The sequence below is a fragment of the Fusarium proliferatum genome (genome assembly GCF_900067095.1).
Source record: "Fusarium proliferatum ET1 genome assembly, contig: FPRO_scaffold006, whole genome shotgun sequence".
In the NCBI taxonomy this organism is placed as follows: domain Eukaryota; kingdom Fungi; phylum Ascomycota; class Sordariomycetes; order Hypocreales; family Nectriaceae; genus Fusarium; species Fusarium proliferatum.
This window is the reverse complement of record NW_022194795.1, coordinates 2,479,744-2,499,486: the sequence shown is the minus strand read 5'-3', so window position 1 is coordinate 2,499,486 and position 19,743 is coordinate 2,479,744. Positions and strand designations below refer to the sequence as shown.

Sequence of the window (19,743 nt, the reverse complement as noted above, 5' to 3'; positions counted from 1 at the left end):
GAATGGGCTATAAGGATGCATGGAATATTTGCTTCGGAACTTGAAAGGCCAGGATGGCATATGATGATGAGATATGACGGTTGCGATACCAACTAATACCCCCTCAATTAGCACCAGATAGCATGACAGATACCGAAATTGAAACAGCACACTATTACTCTGTCAATCTTGGCCTCGTATTAGAACTTCAGATGATCTGTCATTTCACATATACTAAAACGTGTAAAACTTCACTTGATGCTGAAGATTGCTAGCCATTGTCACCCCGTCAAAGTGATTTTCGTCGGAGAAACGGTCCAAATAAATAGACAAACGGTCAATGGGATCATTCCAAACAGGTTACATCAATCATTATTGCGCCCCATTGAAAGGAGTGTAGTGATCGAAGTCAGACGTTCGGGTGGCAGAAGAAGCGCACGCGGGCGAGAAAAGGGCAACCACCTCCAATGTGAAGTTTTAGAACGCCCTGACTTCAAAGCCTTCCTCTATTCTTCTTACGTTCAAGTACAGGGTATTTGACAGATCAAATGCCCGCCTGTGAGAGTAGGGTAGATCATTGTGAAACTTGGTCACGTCAATTTAGATGGTGGGGCCGTTCCGTAGGCGGGGGTCAATGGTTACCCCGGAACTCGGCTAATCCATCTCGAACTCCATGCCCACATCTCGAGCTTCTCTCAACATCGCTCATACAATACGACACAGGTGATAGTATCTACTGATCTTTAGACCTCTTACATCAGACATTGAAAACAACCGTCAGAAGCGCTTCATCTCCCCGTCACAATGTCAAGGAAGCTCAGTCCCACGAAATTCACACAGGCGGTGCGTTCACCCAATGCACCCCGAGGCGCATGCGATGCACAGTCAATTGCAGCTTATACAACTCATGTCTTTCTCAAAGCTTGGCAATTAACTCGTGGTTGTGTCTAGGTCGTGCGATCTTTCATGGCGGACTCTGGTCTTGAGCCTCGGTATGTACCACGAGCCGCCGATGGAGACTCGGCATTCCGTGATATGATCCCGATACTGACTCCGTTGTCCGTAGTCTTCTAGGAAAACATGTATATACACCGAATAAACATACTCGGGACGTGTGCTGATATATGTAGTTCCGTGTCACCAGTGCCACAGAAGGCAGAGTCGACTTCGAGCTTGACATCCAAAAAGAGCATACCGTTCGTCTCTCACCTCATCATATTGAGCTCTCACTGACCTCACCCAGAACCGTCTTCAGACAATTCATGGTGGCACACTCGCCAGTCTCGTCGACCTCGGTGGCTCACTCGCAGTCGCCTCATCGGGCCGCTTCGCAACAGGCGTGTCAACCGATCTGAACGGTACGCAGCTTTCTCTGTCACGTACGACGTTGCTGATTTGGCAGTGACATATCTGAGCCCCGGAGGCCGCCCGGGAGATCTTCTCAAGGGCACTGCCACACTCGACAAGATCGGCAAGACACTTGCTTTCACGCAGGTGACTTTCACCAATAGCAAGGGTCAATTGGCTGCGCGTGGAAGCCATACAAAGTGAGTCTAGCCTTCAATCGTTCACAGGGAATTATCCACTGACTGAATAAGATACGTTACTGGTACTATGGGTGAAGATGGCCCATTCGTTGCTCCAGCTGAGTTCTCAGACGTGGACTAGACGATATCACGGGGTTTAGACATTCTGTTGATGAGGTAGAATTGGGTGTACTAAATATCATAAAGTATAGAAGTGTGGTATCATGTCTGTAGAAGTTGTCCAAATTCATTCACGCCCGTTTGTGTCATAAAACGATTCATTATCTGTCCCAGCACGCCTAATGCTTCTCAGGGTAAGGCTGAGCTGGTACCTGGGGAGGAGTACCATCAGCCTGGTGGTTCAATCCCACTGTCTCCTCATGAGGAGGTGGTGATCTGGGCTGAGACACAGGAGAAATAGCATCATACGCCGCGTACTGAGGTTGTTGGGGCGCATAGTAACCGTTTTGCTCCTGGGGCATTTGCTGCTGAGGACCATACCCCTGAGCCAGATGCTGCTGTTCCGGCTGAGGGTAGTGCTGCTGCTCGGGCATAGGTACAGCATTCTGCGCCTGAGGGGGGATTTGTCCATAACCCCAAGGCGTGCGCTCTCCAGCCTCAACACCCTTCACAGGCTCATGCTCCTGCTTCGACCAAATGCCGTTGTTCCTTGCACGACCGATAACGAACACCAAGCAGAGAACAACGAACTGCGGCCAGATTCCAAAGACGACTTCGAGGATGTAGTAAGCGTACTTGTACTCACGGTCGCCGTATGCACTGCTCAGATCGGTCCAAGCAGCTGTCGACGCCATGTTGAACGTTGTGCGCAGAAGCCAAACAACAGATGCGGCGATGAACATGTTTGAGCACCAGGTGAGCGCATTCTCACCCTTGGACTGCACCTTGATCATGATTGCCCGCGCAGCGATGGCGAGAGAAATGACAAAGACCAAAACACTGAAAGAGAAGCTGATCTGTCGAGACTTGGTGTAGCTATCCGCACCAACACTAACATCGTTGAAGAATACTTCATACACATAACGAATTCGAAGACCGAAAGCAGCCAAGGAAAGCGCGAAGAGGATCGTTGCTGCGATGTACGAGAAGAAGCGCAAGATCTTGCCCTTTGGATCGGGTTGGCCTGTCTGGACCATGATGATACCGGTGCCGAGACGCAGGAGGATTATCATGACGAGGATGTCGGTGACCATATCGTAAATGAGCGCAAGAGTAGCGAGGACCTGTACGGTGACTTGTAGAGTCTTGGAGTAGTGGGAGTCGAAGTCACTGTCGATTCTTCCGCTGTTCCATAATCGCGTATGCACGACTGAGACGACGTATGAAGCGAAGTCGAAGAAGGCATAGCTTAGATGTGTCAGTTACTATACTTCATCAAACAAGTAGTAGAGGATGGGAGCATACCCTGCGTATACTAAGAGAGCCAACTTGAGATATGTGAATGCAGTTCTCGCGGGATCCCTCTTGCGACGGACGAGGCAGAAACTGCAGAAGAATAGAACGACAGAGGGGATCCATGCTCCAAGAAAGACCATGGCCCCGTGGGCGATCCAATATTTCTCAAGCTCGTACATTGTCGCAGTGTAAGTTGTTAATGTGAAAAGTATCCGAAGAATGTTCACTCCAAGGATGTCAGGATGTGTATAAGTTACACAAAGATTCGTATATCCCCGCCAAAACTCGGAGACAGCAGTGTCGATAAGTGTCACAACACCACAAATAAAAATAAAAAGAGCCAAGATATAAAGACCAGAAATCAGAAACACAAACTTGAGCGCCCGTCCCCTCATATTTAGCTCCCCCAGCTGCATCACCTCTTTAGCTTCCTCATCACAGTCGAGAGTTTTCAGGGCTGAAGCAATTGGATCAGCAACCTGCATCTAAGCACCCAAGGCCAATGGGCGAGCACCCGCGCTGCAGGGGTCCCGGCACTGCCTCTCCGGGCGTTTTAGAGGGCTTCGCTATTGGCTTGGCATACATGAGCTCTGCATCTTTTGTAATTTGCCAGGCTTTCTGGTCTGTATCTCACGCTGTGGTCAGGCGTAATTTTGAAAATTCTTTTGACATTTAATTAAATCAGAGAGTGAATTCGGTATCGCTGAGCTGCTGGAGAGTGATTGTTAACCGCCGACGTTGAAGAGCCAAACTCTAAAAATCCCATTTATAGCACCTTTCACAGTAGTTTTGGGTGGTCCACAATATTCGTAACCGCCTAGAGGATACGATGCGATGTGATGCTGGCGCAGGAGTGTTACGTACGACTCTGTCACTGGCCCAGCCGCAATAGCGGATTGTATTGTGAATCGGCATCTCAGTGCCGTCTCGAACGGGTAATGACCGTGCGAAATGCCTTGAACAGCTTGTCTTGGCACGTGGTTTGGAGAATGTAAACGAGCAATGCTCCTGGGGCTGAGCAGCTGTTGTCTTCTAAGCACTTTATCCGAATGTGTCAGCACCGTGATTGATTAGGAGATTCTCGTATAATTGAAGATGAACTTATTGAAACAACAAGCTCACGATTCGGATGTTCATTAATGGCAAATGACATTGACTTCAAGTCACAATTCCTCAAAATTATGATTCAAGAGAGACTAGAGCCTCATGTCGTTGCTGTTCTCCCAGTCCCATTTGAGCCTAATCTCATCGCAGCGATGGCCTCACTGCCAAGACCGTCCAGCCATAACTTTTCAACTCAGCCACGCTGACACTCTCACGAGTCCAACCCGCAGCCTCAATCACAAAGACAACACCCAAAAGAGAACAAAAAGACGAGCAATAAAGTAGTATGATCAATTAGTCATCTATCATCACACTCCCCCATCACATCAACCTCATGAATTCCTCTTCGCATACAAAAACGTCGGCATCAAATCCGCCGGCGGAAAAAGATCCCTCGTCCCAGTCTTCAACCAACAATTGCCCCCCTTCACCTCATAATTATTCGCCATCTCTCTATTAAATACGATACTATCACACTGCGTCACATTTTCCTTCCCGCTGTTGATCTCTGTGTACATTGCGCAGGCGTGCATACAGTCGAATGCTGTGTAAGCCAGTATAGGCACTATATCGTTCCCTGGATAGTCGAACCCGCAGGTGTATGTGAATACGTAGCCGGTGTTGGTGGTGTAGTCGTCTTTGCCATTTGGTTGGGAGCATGCGTCGGGGAGTGTGAGGTTCGTTACTTGGTCTGCTGGTTTGGGCTCGTAGAACTTTGACTCGGTCGTTTCGGTGGTGTCGCTTGCGCTTGTCGTGAGGGTTGGACAGGCGGAGGTTTGTATCGCAGATGCAGCTGGGGTCTCAGACACTTGTGAACTGTGGTTGTTAGCATTTGTGCATTTGTTAGTAAGTCTGGATCTCGTACTTTTTACAGTTGGCTAGAGCTGATCCAAGACCTCCTCCAACACCAGCCCCGACAATCACTGCAGTGACGATAGCAACAATCGCACACAGGCTCAACATGCTTAAACCAAAAGGACCCTTTCGCGCCTCGACGACCTGAACATAACCCGATATTGGATCCTTCGAGCCTTGGCTATAGACACCATGAGGACTGAGCTCTGGTGCATGAGCTGCGCTGTCTGAGTAAACCTCGAGGCCTTCGTGATACCTTGGCTCCGACATCCTTCCAGACCAACGAACGTTCCTAGATATTCTGATGAAAGAGCCGTACGGCGCGGTCTCAAGTCAGTGACTTGAACCTGTGTGGGAAGGCCAACTATTAAAAGAAGGCAATTGTCAAATACAAGGCTTCGGGTTTGGGCTCGGTACCGAGCGCACAGCCAAGCCATGCCGGCAGCTGTCACGTCAAACCCTTGATGTATGAACTCGCTTGCAGATTTTGAGTCACTTCATGGGTATATATCTGAAATGAAAGTGGCATTTCAGATCCTGCAGGATCATTTTGGTTACATCGATAAAACCTTATGGATCTGATAACCCATGCTCAACCAGGTGGAATGGGATGAGTACCCACACGGACCCGGCAAATCGGCAGTTGGATGTCAATTGTGGTAATCGCCGGGAAGCTTGGTATAAGACAAGATGAGACTCGGTCTGCAGCTTGTGATGAATCTCAAACACTGGTCTGTGAGGAGCGAGATGAGGTGATGTGGCTAGTCAGCAAGGGTCTCATTAGAATTACATGTTTGCTATCAATGAGTTTTGTGTGATGAGCTTCATACGGGGGTTCTTTAGTGCCTGGTGAGAGGTCAATAGTGAATGTACATAATATCGGCACCGAGGCCGTCTCTCACCCAATTTGTGTCTTCGGTGCTGGATCCACACGGGTTCGGCAGGGTCCCACAAATGCGGCATTGACCATCGGAGGTTTAAGTTTAATTGATCAGGGAGTACTCCGTACTTCGTACAATACAGCAGATGAACGGGTACGCCATTCATTATGTCCTGTACCAAACAGCGATAAGCCCTAGGTACTTCTGGTAGAAGACAACCAAGTCCATCAATCTAGAACGTTCTCAATTCGTCCGCTAACCTTCCCATCCCCATCCCAACCTACAACCCCCAAGCCCAGATAGATCGACGATCTCCCAAAATAAGCACTCTCTGACGTCTCCCTATTCCCGAAGAAGCACCCACCAAAAGAGCCAAGCATCAGATCAATTAAGAGTGACACGTCCTCAACGGCCATTAGCTCACATTACCCTGTTTTCCACAAGGCTGACCTGATGCAAAACACTTCTTACCTCATCAAGACGCAATGTTTCACAAAGCACACTTTAACCTCGTCTCGTGGCTGGGTGACGTCACATGCACATCGCGAAATCGAGAGCATGACGACGTCACGACTTACTCTTAAATCCAGGAACAAGAAAGTAAACGAGGTAAAGTGTTAAAAAGGCAGCCAAGAGCTCTCTTTCTCAAAGAGCCTTTTCTCAACGAAACACTTCACCTTGATACCTACACTTTAACAATAACAACGCGATCAACACACAAAATGGCCATCACAAGTGCTATCAGCGACCTCTTCAGCTCAATCTACGAGCTTCTCGCCTCCGTCTTCAACACACTCTATTCCGTCATACACTCCATTTTCACCGCAATCCTCGGTTTCGTCCAGGGTTTCTTCAACCTCATTGGCGATGTCGTCTCCGGCCTTGTTGAGGTCACCGGTGGCGTGGGCAAGTTTGTAGCCAGTGAGTTCCCTCCTCCTCCGTATTCAGGTCATTTTTCGCGTGCTGACAATAATATAGGCAACGCTGCTATCCTCGCTATCGGCGCCCTTGGTGCTTTCGCGTACGTGAGGTACACTGCGCAGGGACGCGCTGTTGCGAACAAGAAGACTCAGTAAATGGTTTGATGACACGCTCTTGGGAGGTTTGCTTGGCGATGGATATACACGATACCCCGATGCATGGTGCTAAGGATCTGGTTGGTGTTGGGATACAATGGAAACTGTCTTTCGCTATTGAGTCGTAGTTTAATGGGTCAAAATTTAATGGAATGCCCCTCAAAGTCTTGTGACTTTCTGTGGCTGGTCTTGTGCTCGCATTTTTAAACTGCAGCTCAACCGTTCCTTGCTGGCTCTGCAGATCATGCAGTAGCCCTTGTGCTAATCTAGATCACCTTATCCAGTTGCCGTCCTAAGCCCGTTTACTGCCTTCGATGCTAAAGAGACGTTGGGGTTTGTGGAAGACGAAAGAGAGTCTATGAATCACTTCACAAACACAGCTTTTTGCAATGAAAAACACCTGATAATATAACCAATGGAGTATATAATTAAAATAAAAGTCATAATTCGTTAATGTTATAGGTTTTCCAATAAATACTCCAGTCCCAAACTTGTCTAGATCCTTGAAACATAAATATCCCAGAATATACACCTCATTTCATATGTATCCCAGTCTTGCGATATATCCTGTGAAAATATTCGGTTGCCCTCATAAGCCATCAAAGCCGTATCGTTTTCGTTCAATTCATCCGCCTTGTAATCAATGACATGCCGTTCAAGTCAGAGTAGCAAACATGGCCCGCATGAGCTTAGGAGGAGGTCCTGTGCAGCCAAGTCAGCCACACGTTCTCAAAAGATGCGAGTAACATAAAAGGCGCACCTTTAACGGTACTTAGGTACGCTAATGGACATCCTACCTTTCTTGTCCTTCTCAATACGAGGAGGTTTGCGGTGTTCAACCACCTTCTCCAATCTCTCTTCTCGAATAACAAGCTGTCCGTCAGGCAAGCGCTCGGCGCGGACGATTTCGCCGCTGGTGGAACGACCTCGAGGACGGTGAGCCAGCTCACGCTCCAGAGCTTTGATCTCCTTTCGGATCTCGCGACCACTTCGGGATCGAGAGCGAGTTCGTACGACGAGTTCCTCGGCGGGGTGGTGGTGATGGTGGTATGAGTCCCAGCTGGAGGATGTGGTGGTTGTGGTGAATCGTGATGGCGAAACATCGCGGATGACAGTCTCCTCAGCGTATTCGAAGGGTCCTTGTGGCGGGGGAGGAGGGCCAGGTTGGTAGAAACCTGGAGGTGGTCCAGGCTGAGCCATAGGGGGAGGCATCATCTGGACAGGCGGAGGTGGCATTGGGGTTTGTTGAGGAGGAGGCATCATTTGAACGGGTGGAGGAGGACCTGGAGTTGCGACTGGAACCGCAGCGGGAGGTGCCTGGGCAGGAGGAGCTTGAACTGGGGGGGCGGGAGGCGGGGGAGTCTTGGCTGGCGGTGGTTCCGGAGTTGGCTCTCTGACCTTTTCCTTGGGTGGAGGTGCAGGCAAAGCAGCAGTAGGTGCCTTTGGTTCTCGAGAGGCGGCAATTTCAGCTTCAACTACGGAGTGTTAGTAGCGCATCAACTTTGCAGATTGCCAACTTACCCTTCTTGTAATCCTCACTGACTTTGAGAAGCTCGTCGATGTTATCTTGACCGAGAGCCTTTTGCACAATGATTGTGGTGCCCTAAACCTTGTTAGAGACTATGATTCACAATTCTCAGATTGGACACAAACCTCTTCAAAGAATGGGTATCCAAGATCAATGAGAGCTCGCTTAGAAACAAGCTTAGCAGGAATGCGAGTCTTGCCCTTCTTAGGATACTCGCTCTTCACTGTAGTGCCACCACTGCTGCTGGAGGAGCGGCTTGAAGAAGAAGAATACGAGCTACTTCGAACGGAGCGGGTTCGAGTTGACCGAGATTCTCGGCTACGTCCACGACGGTTGCGAGATCGAGTGTATTCTCGCTCACGAACACGCTCAGGCATGGATCTGAAATCATCGTCGCCATAATAGTCGGGCTCGGCAATCTTGATATCATCATAGAACTCATCGCCGTATCTGCGAGGTGGGGGTAGTCCTCGGCTCTTGGGAAGGGGGATAGGTGTGTAAGGAGGCGCACGGTAGTCATCTCGAGGATCTCGGTGATCTCGAGGACGGATATCCTCACGGCGAGCAGGAGGGGGATATTCCTCACGGTCCTGGAAGAAGCGTGGTCGGCGGTCAAAGGTGTCAAGAGATGATTGTCGGCGGAGGAAACCCGGTCGGCGAGGTGGAGATTCGCGGCGAGGCAAGTCTCGCTCTCGCTCTCTCTCTAGAACATCTGCACGACGAGCCCAGGGAGGTGGCATATCTCGCTCTCTTTCTCGCTGAGGCTGGTAGCGAGAATCATCGCCGTAGTAGCGACGGTCACGGATGTCTTCTTCTTCGTAGTAACCGCGGCCAGGTCGGCGGTCATATCGCTCATCTGAGTGGTCGCGGCCTCGTGTGCTGCGTGTGTAAGAGCGATCGTCATCGAAGCGATCTCTGTTTTGTTCGCCGCGCATTCGCTCAAAGCGATCGCGGTCCCAGCGCTCGGCCATTATAACTGTGTGTAGTGTAGTGTTGTGTGATTGTGGCTGCCTAAGCAGACCGGAACGTATAGAGGCTAGTCCTCTGGTGTTAGTGGTATAGCTGATCGCCTTTTAGCGAAAGGATATCAAGTGCAAGTTAAAGGTGCAAAAACGATGATGGAAGAAGGATGGAGGAGAGAAAGAGAAAGAGATGATGTATTGGAGGGTGGAGGGTGGGCGGGATACTTGATGAGTCGAGAGGGAGGGAAGAAGACCAAGGATTAGTGGTAGGAGTATTCAGCTGGGATTGGACGACCAAGATGGAGAGGATGCATGATGGAGGGTGAGAAGAGGCCGATGACGTTGACAGACTGATCCAAGACCCCGCTTGTCGAGACATTCCAGGGCCGAACTGTCCAAGTGGATCCCTCTACTCTCAGTGGCTTGTGACTCTGTCTAGCGACAGTTACAGGGGACTGAGCGGTACAATTGCATGAGGGGGAGCCCTGAACCTTTACATGTACTGTCCAGCTGATGACGACTTGTGATGAGACCGAGTTGAGCAGTGAGACAGCACAACACCTGATATACATCAGAGAACCATCAAGGGTCCTTGAAGACCTCGGAGAACCAATACACAAGATCGGAGGGAAACGTTACGTGCGTAAATGTACACAAACACAAGCTCACACAAAGAACCACCACTGTAACTTGACGCCCATTCGCTTCGATAGTGGTCTCGACGCCCAAGCACAAACCAAGTGGGCCGGCATAGCCAAAAGCCGGATTATGGCACATGAAATGCAGGGACTGGGATTAGTTGAGGCTGTGGGAAAAATTGTTAACAGTCAGATAATTCTCGATAACTGACCAAATCTGTAGAACCATATGTGATTTTCCACATAATGCAGGGGAATGTAAATGTTTACGAATGTCAAGTCTTGGTATATTGCTACCAAGGCAGATGATCATCCAACATGGGCCGATCCGAGGGTGCACTTCTAAAAATGGCATCTTGATCAGGTTAACATACCCTTCTCCATCTTGACGTTAACATAGACGAACAAGAAGCCTACAGGGACCAAAGTTTCTCAAGCCTGCAGGGTCTTCCCCTGAAGGGGAACTTAAACGATGGAGGGTGGAGAGCCTCAAAGGGCGGACTCTCGTTCTCATTCTCGTCTTTACCGAGACCAACGGCACAAGCCGTATTTTCTTTGATCATTCATGGTGGCCCAAAGCTCGCCGCTCAGGCTCTGCTGCGTTACATTTGGGTTTCTTGGCCCAGAACCTGAATAGCTCACGCTCACCAGCAGATGGAATTTCCAATGGGTAACTGCAGCATCGGGGTCTGTGCAACTTGCCCATCAGAATAGCAAATTCTTACCGAATGGTCCTTTGGGAAATAACAAACTTGTTGAGGGGACGTGTCAGCCTGGGTAGTCTAGGGGGGGGAATAAAAAACGACCCCTCGATGGATGGAACGCCAGCGAATTTTGGTGCATTTGGGGTCGTTTAATTTTTCTCCCTGAGGGTAGTCCCCTCAAGACTTATCCTGGACTGAAGCTGTCGTGCAACCAAGGACCTGAAGTCGCGGGGAGATTCTCCTGTACGATGACGTCGAGAAACCAAGACACAAACCCTGGCTCGACCCACACGAGCAACGCAATCTCCGAGCCAATCATGACTTCCCAACTCCAACCAAAGGTGTTGGGCATTGAAACTCGAGATCTCCAGAAGATCACCGAGACTCGGCAGGATCCGATTACATTGGGCAATTACTGCTTGGTACCTGATCAGCCTTCTAGACTTCCATGAGATCAGTTGTGATCTAGGCTTCCGCGGTAGTTGAATGAGATGGGACCGCCAGACTAAGGTAGGTACCTGACAACCTGCCGAAGCATTTTGCAAGTACGCTCACGTGACAAATCAAGCAAAGACGTCCACCAAGTTTGACGACGCTTCACTCACTTAAGTTTCCAACACAACTCCAGAATCATGGGTATCACACCGCTTGAGTTCCTATATATTTCCTCCTACCTCGATCACTACTTCATCACAATGTCTACGCTCAAACTGCGAGTGCGCTCTGTAACAGACTGGCAGGGGATATCTGACGACATCTCAGCAATTCATGAAGCTGCGAACATCGATGGCTCCATGTCCAACAATGAGAAGCGGCAAATAGCTAAAGATTTCACGGCCGGTGGGAGGGTCCTTCACCCTGCTTCTCTGGTGGCTATGGCTCTGCACCACAATCAATATGTACTGGTACCTCACGGGACCCGGTGACCGACGTGTGATGCTTGACGATTGGAGAACATAGGATCTAAGCATTGTCATGCTATCACGTTCTGGGGGAGGAACGAAGTACCAAAAGCACTTTGGTGTTTTCATCTAAGCTAACGTTCTGTACAAACAATCGCGGCCGTAATTTTGACTCTTTGACTCTCGGTTCGAAACCGTACTTGTGAGTAAGGTAGTTGTGGCCGAACCAAGTATAAGTCAACAGGTTGAACCTACGATCCAATTCCTCCTGATCTTGAGGTGACCGTTCTGTGTCGCTTTTATCCGCCTTTTCTGCCAATTCTGTTGCCCTTTCTAGAGCCTCACGGTCTCTCTGTTCTTCGCCCTTAATTCTTTCCAACTCTTATGCACATGATGCAGCATCGCCCTTAGCATCAGACAGCAGAGCCTCCTGCCGGCGACGGCGGGAGATGCGACCGTAGGTATCTTTCCGCCAGAGATCCCATACACTCAAAGTCCATCCAAGCCCATCCCTAACATTCGGTGACATTTCGGGAGGCTGCGATCCGTAAAAGCAATCTGCTTCATACACAGCAACGATCTCTTCCCGCGTCCAGCCCTTCTTGGGGAGGTTGATAGGGTCCCGGATGTTTTCTTTTTCTATATAGAACCGATCAGAATCCAAGTAGCGAAAGCTTTCCATAAGCTCGCGTTTCTCGCGGGCTTGCCTGTTGCCTAGCTCGTTTTCACGTCGCGACCTATCCCCGTCTATGATTTCCTCCCTAAGGAAGAACCTATCGAAGTGATACATCTCCTCAGTCCAGTCCCAGCGCCTTCGCATGTATTCTATTCGTTTTCATGGGTCTGCCGGGATAGGCCACGGTTCGCGAGGTGTCCGAGGTGTCCGAGGTGCTGAGGGTGGGGAAGGACTGCGCGGAAGGCATAGCTCATTGTTGGACATTCGAGCCCGGCCCACGATCTGTCGGGTTGAGTTCCATGCTGAAAATCACCCATTACCTTAGTGGGGGCCTATGGAGCGAGTGTCCCTCCTCACAAACGCTTCCAGCCTTCGTCTTTGAGATCGTCCCCGTGAGAGTATGGTCTGAAACACCGCCCTTCAGCCTGATGCTCCATCACCCTCAGAGCTTGCTGGCGCCCTATGTACACTGGTTCGCGGTTATCATGAGGATTCCTTTCCTCGAGCATAACCTTCCGCAATTGGTACCACTCTACGCCGAAGTGCTTTCTACCCCAAGCAGAATAGGTTTCAGGATCATAGGGTTCTGGCTCAGGCGTCCACGACATCCGTGCATCAAAATCATATGTATCAGGATCGTAAGTTCGTGGCACCAACATCTCTCTGCCCCTTACTAATGCAAAATATGTATCTCTCTCCTCGATTTGCGGATCGTCAGCCGGGTGGACATTTTCGTTGATGTTATTGCTATTAAGTAAAAGACACACATCATCAGATGCGGCCTCAGCGGATACGGGAAGTGTCGGCGTATTGTTGAGTCTGCGCTTGGGGCTTTTTTGCGGAGCCATCGAAATGCTAATAGATGCTAAAATAGCTGGCAAGGATTGAAGAATAGTGAAGGGTATGTTGCTGGCGTTAGGTTGAGGGAATGGTGAAGGGGGGAGGATGAAAGGTATCGGTAGACGACGAGTGAAGGGGGATGGATGGTGAAGGATGGAAAAAGGGATATCAATAGTCGGTAAGCTGGGGGGATAATAAAGGATGGAACAAAGGATGTTGCTGGCGATAGTTGGGGGGTGGGTGATAAAGGGCAGAGTAAAGGACGGTGGAGGATGGAACAAAGGATACCAGTAGGTTATCATCGAAGGCGAGGTGGTGAAAGATATGGAATAAAGGGAGTTTGTTAATAGGTCATAAGTTGAATGGGGATAGTGAAGGATGCGCAGCAAAGTATGTTTGCCTACCTCCCCAGGAAAGTTGTTTTCCAAGTGTATGCTGCGTATTCCTCTCTGTGGCTATAATCTACGTAGATCTTGACCGCCTGAGCTTCTCGTTTCAGCTTCATCTTCTCATCAATCAAGCATTTCGAAGATGGACACTGATCAGGCGGTTTTTTATCTCCTCTCGGAGAACCACTACGCTTTAGACATCATTTGACATCCTGAAAATAGCAACCGAGCATGCCAGGACCCTAGAGACCCAAAGAGTCTATGCCTGCGGATTGGATTGATCCAAGAGTCCAAGAGCCCACCGTATCTCGTCAGCTTCGGTAGAGGAGACCATAGCGATGTCAACGACGACGATGAATACGAAGGCGGGGATGGAGAGATAAAGGAAGAGAAGCTTGGCTTTCCCTTAATATCGGAGGGCCTTCGGCAATGTGTCGTGCTTCTCAACCCTGACTTGTACCACGATCCTTATCTAGTGGCTCTTCCAGATCCGCGACGTTAAGTTTCGATTGATACCAGGACCAACACAACTGATAAAGGAGAGGTTGGCGTTCGCACGAAACGCCAATAATGATGGAACACTTCAAAGGACTTTGCAGCAACGCGGCACGCTCGAACTGCAACCCAAGCGATCGCTAGCTCTTGAACCCCATAGTACCTGTTTCTGAACCTCGCCCAAGCAAGGAAAACCTCTTTGATGATAGTGCTGTCTGAGATTGCTGACTGGAAGCCACTTGAAAAACAAATTCTGGGCCACGCCGAGTTGCAGAGCAGAAACTTGAGAGAAAGCGACTGGTGACAAGTCCAAGTTGGAAGGGAGCCATGACCGCGGAGTTTTTCCAGTTCGGTTTCGGCTTTCTTGAGAAGGATCGCAGCACACTTGAGGAGTACAGCCATTGGAAGGTCAAGCGCTTCTATGATGGATTGTGGAAGCTCCTGGAGCCGTTGTGATACTCTGTGCAGGGGAATGAGCGTGCTATCGTCTCAGTGCAGTTGGCCTCAATAGTCACTGCCTGTTCGCTGTGTGTTTTATCTATGTCTTAATGAATTGAATCCACGTATCTTCGAGACTCTGGCACTTTCCGGCCCGCTCAGACGTTTGCAGACTTCTATGGCTGGTCTTTAGGCTGTCTGAGTACTTAATCTTTGTCTCTCAGCAAGGTTTCCTACCACAGCCGAGTTGGTGTCAGGTGTCAAAGAGGACATGCTTTACTTCTTTCTCAGCACAGATCACCCAGTGGTGACTTGTCAAGTGGCACACTTAAACAGTCTATAATCGTATCAGACTGTTTCTTGTCGCCTTAAAACTTATGTTATGACATATAGTGTTTAGTCCCCCAAGCGAGTATCATCAAACGGCCCTTTCTCATACAGGCATTTGCATTCAGCTTTAACTCGCGTAATTTAGTGGATTGCCTGTACAAAACCCGCCTTCAGAACGCCGTCCTTTGACATGTGCCCTACCTGATCCAAAATCCTTCAGACCCTCAGACAAACTCTTCCGTTGCACCTATGTACTACTTGTCCCATCGACCCTCTAACATCCTAGACTAACAGCGTTGGCGAATAAGGCATAAGTATCAGCGTGGTTGATGTTCTGCTCAGCAGTCAAGCTCTGGATGAAGTTATATCCGTAACCACCATAATCAGAGGTTCCCTTGATCTGGTTAAGATGGGTCATCTCGTGCAAGTTGGTGTTGCCCTGATCCTGAGCATGGCAAGTCGAAGTGGTGGCAGGAAGACGCTCAAAGTAGAGATCGCAATAGGCCATGTAGTTTCCGCCGGGAACAGTGTACGCAAGAACACCGTTCTGGCACGCGCCATAAACATCGGTACAGTAGTATCGAGTATCTCCGGCGTTGGTCGATCCACACTCAGCAGCGATCTTGGCAAAGACATCAGCGACAGTCGAGCGAGTCGCAGCATCAGAGTTCTTAAAGTACTCCTCCACCTTGGCAGCCGGGCCGTTGGAAGCAGCCTCCTGAGCAGCTGAAGCCTGTCTAGCACAGTTCGACAGAGCAGCTTGAGTAACCTGGAGCTTACTACCAGAGCAGTCACTCTGGACTTGAGCGCGCTTCTGGTGGAAAGCGGTGCGGACGGAGAAGGCCTGGGGACCGTCGACTTCGGCGTCGAGACGGTTGGAGTAGAAGGGGACTGAGCCGACCAACTCGGTGGAGTTCTCCTGGGCGAAGGAGAGGGCGCCGGATGAGAGGACGCTGAACTTGCCGCCGGCGGAAAGATCGTGGAACTCGGCGATGTCGAACTCGACTTCGTAGGAGTTTCCGGAGGGGATGCTCTGGAAGGCGGTATCATCCAGCTGGGTGGTGTCGAGAGCGATGCGAACACCGTCAAAGGGAACAGCCGTCTTCTCTGTTAGAGGTTAGTAAGTGAGTGGCTATGGGGGTAGTGACTGAGCGAGAATAGTATCGGGGATGTGTTAGAGAATGTTTCCCTACTATGCTGGCGAGCTTTGATATGGGTAGACACAACCCTCAACAACAAGCAGGCTACAGATCCAGATCTCTCGACATCTCACTCAGGCCTCATATCCAGGAATCTTACCAGCAGAAAAGACCTGAGCCCTCTCAACAGGAGCCGTATCAAGGAATGTTCCAACCTTGAGGAGCTTCAAGTTGCTCTTCCCATTATTGGTGATAACAGCCTTGACCTTTGAGTTCCCCTGCATCTTCAACTCGACATTCAAGGGAGTAGGGGCGCGCTTATCCACCAGGGGCGCAGCGACAGCCATGGAGGCGAGAGCAAGACCAGCAAGCAGTTTCATTTTGAACGATAGACCAGATCGAACGAATGCGATGTAAAAGAGTGAAGAGAATTAAAAAGAAACGAATGAATGAATGAATGAATGAAAGGAATGTCTGTTGTGAAGAGGATGAAGACATGCTGAGGGACTCGAGGTATCATGAATACTTATACGAAAGTCGAGTTGATACCCTGCGACTCGTCTGGACTTGGGAGCAGGGGACTTGCGACGATATTGATCCGTCTTGGTGTGGACCGATCCAGGGTTTCGTTTCGGACATGTCAATATGTTTGACACGCGCCATTTCCGCTCTCCAATCTTGGCGATTCTCGAATTAATTGTCCGAAAACTAAGTCCCAATGTCACCCACCTTCTACCATCGCCGAATGTTTATGCTATTTTCGCTGTTTGAGTTTATCTTCCGATTCACACAATTAACCTTAACTTTCGCAATTGATTCTGTCCGATGTAACAAAATCGAAGATCTCCCAAGATTAAAAAAGGATCAAGGCAAGGTCCGGGCGTCATGCCCTTTCGAAACACACCATGTAGCATCGTCAGCTAGGATGAGAATGCCCCACAACAGGATCGGTCAAGGCTATAAGAGATCGTCGTAAATCAAGGTTACGAGATTGGAAGGGTTGTTTGTGAATATATTAAAACAAGGTCGCTCCCCGTTTGACTTGAGACGCCTTTGGGCCGTTGAGGAAGGAGATTGTGGTTTGTTGTTTGACGGGCCGTTTCTATAGCGTTAAGAGTCGAGATTATTGGATAGAGGTATTGTTTACGGATTTGAGTAGAAGAGTTGGGCATAAATGTGTATCAGATTGCTGACGGCATGTGATTTCAAGATGGTAATAATTGTTTCGACAGACAGCTATGGTCAAACAACAACGACATAGCCGAATCAACTACATCGAAAGATCTTGGGTAAACTGATAATTTCGATGATCAATCTCAAGACGTCTTGGCTTTCCACTATCCTGCAGGTCTTCCAAGGTCTGAACCAGCCCCTCCACGCTACCACTTAAGCTTATACAGCAGCCTCCGATCATTTCCATTCTCATATCTGACAAGATTTGCAAGGATGATCGATTCATCTCCGGTCTAATAGACCCATGTTGCTCGAAATAACGTACAAAGATCGGCACGGGGCATTGACTTGGGAACTTTTGGAGTAGGTGCCAAATATAAGTCAAACAAGCTTGCTTGGACCAGTCTGAGAACATGACTTTCGCACTATTATTAAAGGTCTCTATTGGTGATGTGTTCTTGAATAGTCTGGAGGATGATGGACTTTTGCGTGTGAGACCTATTTGTTTGGCTTGCCGCGTTTGTCAAGACACCAAAATGCTAGGACTAGTTGAGGGCCTCAGTTTGTGGTATCAAGGCTGACGATAACGAGGTATGCGACAACTCGTTGGAAGAAAGAACCATGTTCATCTTAGACTATTTCAGAGATGCAGCATTGATTCATTGGAAAAGCTATCAAAACTGTCCCTTGTTTCCAGATGTTGGTCTGGTAGCATCTTGAAATGTGACCATGTACCCTAGACCAGTCAGTTCACAGCAGTAGTCGCAACGAATTACGCAACAGCCCAAGTATTGCCAAGTTCTAATGCATTTATGGCTGTTCAAGATGTACAGCACTTACATTATAACAACGATTACAGGTTCTAGTATGCATGTAAAATGCTTTTGCAGTAAGTGCCATGGTATAATATTCAGGTTAATCACCCTGTCCCTGGTAGTAAAGGGAGCACCACAGCGGGTTAGACAGGCATCTTAACGACCGTGAGCGATACCAATTGGCCTGCCAGTAAAAAGACATCATGAAAGATTGGCAAAAAGAATGATCACGCTGGGGATCGAACCCAGAATCTTCTGATTCGTAGTCAGACGCCTTGCCATTGGGCCACGCGACCGTTTCTTGTTGTTGAATTGACTCTCCAAAACGTCACTTACGGATTCTGTGCTCAAACTTTTTCGCTAGACCCGGAGGATTGCGGCACTCAATCAAACTCGGTACGCCGCCCACAACCCGCGCCAAGCGAACAAGGGCTAGCGACTGATGGAATCTGCTAAATAGCATTAAAGAGTAAAGTCTCCATAGCGGCGTTCAATAGCTCAGAGTAGACCCTGGACTAACTCCTAGCCACGCAGTGACGGATTCGTCGCGCCACCTTTATAAGGGAGGATAAGCGGCACAGCACAAAGAATGCAATGCAAATAAGTGCACGTGAGATACCGGCAGCCCCTGGATTCTGCGTTAGTTAGGGGAGCAGTCGCGTACCTTTTAGCTCATGCGTAAGGTTAAATATTATCTTAAGTTATTTTAATGGGACGCACTGTACTCAGCTCCTCTGCACGTTCATTTCATTCTCTTGGGGATCAAATCTTCATTCATCCTCACACTCACACGCACTTTCACATTCACTCTCCTTTATGCCATTATCTACGTGATACAGGGACTGAAACAATCCCTTGTTCCTTTGACGTCAACTCACTCATTTCATTTCTCTCATTGTTGCCTTGCGGGTTCCGTTCAAAAACCGAGCTCATGCCATGGCCATCTTCGCGTCTTCAGCTGTACGCCTACTCATCGGCCTCACAGTCGCACTCACCTTCATCGCCTTCTTCACACCAACAGGCTACGTACCAGACGTCGCATTATCATTCAGGATGCCAGCTGCACTAAAAAAGCTCGACGTCTCCATTTCCCAGGAGGAGAAGGATCCTGTTCTCATCCGCGCAACCGTCAGGAACAACAACGACGAGCCCGTCACTATCCTCAGCTACGGCTCACCCCTGGACCCCTTGGGCATTTCTCTTGGCATTCTCTACATCACGCCAAAGGGCGACAGCAAACCACTTGACATCATGCAGATTGAAGCATCACGACTCTGGCCGCCTGCTGATGATGCTCTAATTGAGATTCTCCCCGGCCGATCGGCCATTTGGGAATTCACCCTCCAGGAACCTGTCGTCCCGATGGACAAGGTGTTTGAGGGCGCGACGGTGCAGCTCAAGGGGACGTGGAATGCTGTGTGGACAAAGGAGAAGAAGAATGTTGACTACGCATCCTTCGAGGACGGCACACCAGCAAACGAGACTCTAACAGGGCCATTCAAGTCAAATGTTATCGACATTGAAGTCGTATAAACATGAATTGTATCATCATTGTTATTATTATTTGGCGTTTGGGAGGGGCAGGCATGATTAATTGGTTCACTTGTCTCTACGTTAGATGACTAGAGTGATTGATGGGTTAATTGGGAAGACAAGCAAGGGGCGAAAATATTTTTTATTAGAATACATATAATCCAATCCAACCCAACCCAACAGCCAAAGCAAACATTCTTTGTGTCTCCCTGAAATGCCTGCAGTCAGCCTTTCGACGCAAGCCACATTCATACCCTGCAACAGACCATTGACCAACCAAGCCCAGGCGTGGACAAGTGTCTTAGATTATATCCAGAGCTACACAACGCCGACTGTTGGGTCTA

At 49.1% G+C, this 19,743-nt stretch overlaps 9 protein-coding genes and 1 non-coding gene across 10 annotated transcripts; 3 read left to right on the top strand and 7 right to left on the bottom strand.

Annotated features, from left to right (window-relative positions):
• Positions 1-945: 945 nt before the first annotated feature.
• On the top strand, positions 946-1,647 carry FPRO_09863 (uncharacterized protein; the record flags this gene model as incomplete). The annotated part of the gene is made up of 6 exons (XM_031233300.1): positions 946-971; positions 1,046-1,061; positions 1,110-1,175; positions 1,223-1,337; positions 1,382-1,526; positions 1,578-1,647. 6 exons carry the CDS (start codon positions 946-948, stop codon positions 1,645-1,647), a joined length of 438 nt encoding a protein of 145 aa, XP_031083151.1.
• Positions 1,648-1,804: 157 nt separating this feature from the next.
• Positions 1,805-3,100, bottom strand: FPRO_09862 (uncharacterized protein; the record flags this gene model as incomplete). The annotated part of the gene is made up of 2 exons (XM_031233299.1): positions 1,805-2,873; positions 2,931-3,100. 2 exons carry the CDS (start codon positions 3,098-3,100, stop codon positions 1,805-1,807), a joined length of 1,239 nt encoding a protein of 412 aa, XP_031083150.1.
• Positions 3,101-4,357: 1,257 nt separating this feature from the next.
• Positions 4,358-5,150, bottom strand: FPRO_09861 (uncharacterized protein; the record flags this gene model as incomplete). Its single annotated transcript, XM_031233298.1, has 2 exons — positions 4,358-4,841; positions 4,891-5,150. The coding sequence occupies 2 exons, from the start codon at positions 5,148-5,150 to the stop codon at positions 4,358-4,360; spliced, it is 744 nt and encodes a 247-aa protein (XP_031083149.1).
• Positions 5,151-6,483: 1,333 nt separating this feature from the next.
• Positions 6,484-6,837, top strand: FPRO_09860 (uncharacterized protein; the record flags this gene model as incomplete). The annotated part of the gene is made up of 2 exons (XM_031233297.1): positions 6,484-6,682; positions 6,740-6,837. 2 exons carry the CDS (start codon positions 6,484-6,486, stop codon positions 6,835-6,837), a joined length of 297 nt encoding a protein of 98 aa, XP_031083148.1.
• A 655-nt stretch (positions 6,838-7,492) lies between these two features.
• On the bottom strand, positions 7,493-9,336 carry FPRO_09859 (uncharacterized protein; the record flags this gene model as incomplete). The annotated part of the gene is made up of 4 exons (XM_031233296.1): positions 7,493-7,539; positions 7,635-8,312; positions 8,359-8,440; positions 8,491-9,336. The coding sequence occupies 4 exons, from the start codon at positions 9,334-9,336 to the stop codon at positions 7,493-7,495; spliced, it is 1,653 nt and encodes a 550-aa protein (XP_031083147.1).
• A 2,617-nt stretch (positions 9,337-11,953) lies between these two features.
• FPRO_09858 (uncharacterized protein) lies at positions 11,954-12,391 on the bottom strand (the record flags this gene model as incomplete). The annotated part of the gene is made up of 1 exon (XM_031233295.1): positions 11,954-12,391. The coding sequence occupies one exon, from the start codon at positions 12,389-12,391 to the stop codon at positions 11,954-11,956; it is 438 nt and encodes a 145-aa protein (XP_031083146.1).
• Positions 12,392-12,600: 209 nt separating this feature from the next.
• FPRO_09857 (uncharacterized protein) lies at positions 12,601-13,095 on the bottom strand (the record flags this gene model as incomplete). The annotated part of the gene is made up of 1 exon (XM_031233293.1): positions 12,601-13,095. One exon carries the CDS (start codon positions 13,093-13,095, stop codon positions 12,601-12,603), a length of 495 nt encoding a protein of 164 aa, XP_031083145.1.
• A 1,918-nt stretch (positions 13,096-15,013) lies between these two features.
• Positions 15,014-16,258, bottom strand: FPRO_09856 (uncharacterized protein; the record flags this gene model as incomplete). Its single annotated transcript, XM_031233292.1, has 2 exons — positions 15,014-15,846; positions 16,039-16,258. 2 exons carry the CDS (start codon positions 16,256-16,258, stop codon positions 15,014-15,016), a joined length of 1,053 nt encoding a protein of 350 aa, XP_031083144.1.
• Positions 16,259-18,090: 1,832 nt separating this feature from the next.
• On the bottom strand, positions 18,091-18,162 carry tRNA. The gene has a single exon. It is a non-coding gene; the product is annotated as a tRNA-Arg (tRNA).
• Positions 18,163-18,802: 640 nt separating this feature from the next.
• FPRO_09855 (uncharacterized protein) lies at positions 18,803-19,399 on the top strand (the record flags this gene model as incomplete). Its single annotated transcript, XM_031233291.1, has 1 exon — positions 18,803-19,399. The coding sequence occupies one exon, from the start codon at positions 18,803-18,805 to the stop codon at positions 19,397-19,399; it is 597 nt and encodes a 198-aa protein (XP_031083143.1).
• Between the last annotated feature and the right edge of the window lie 344 nt (positions 19,400-19,743).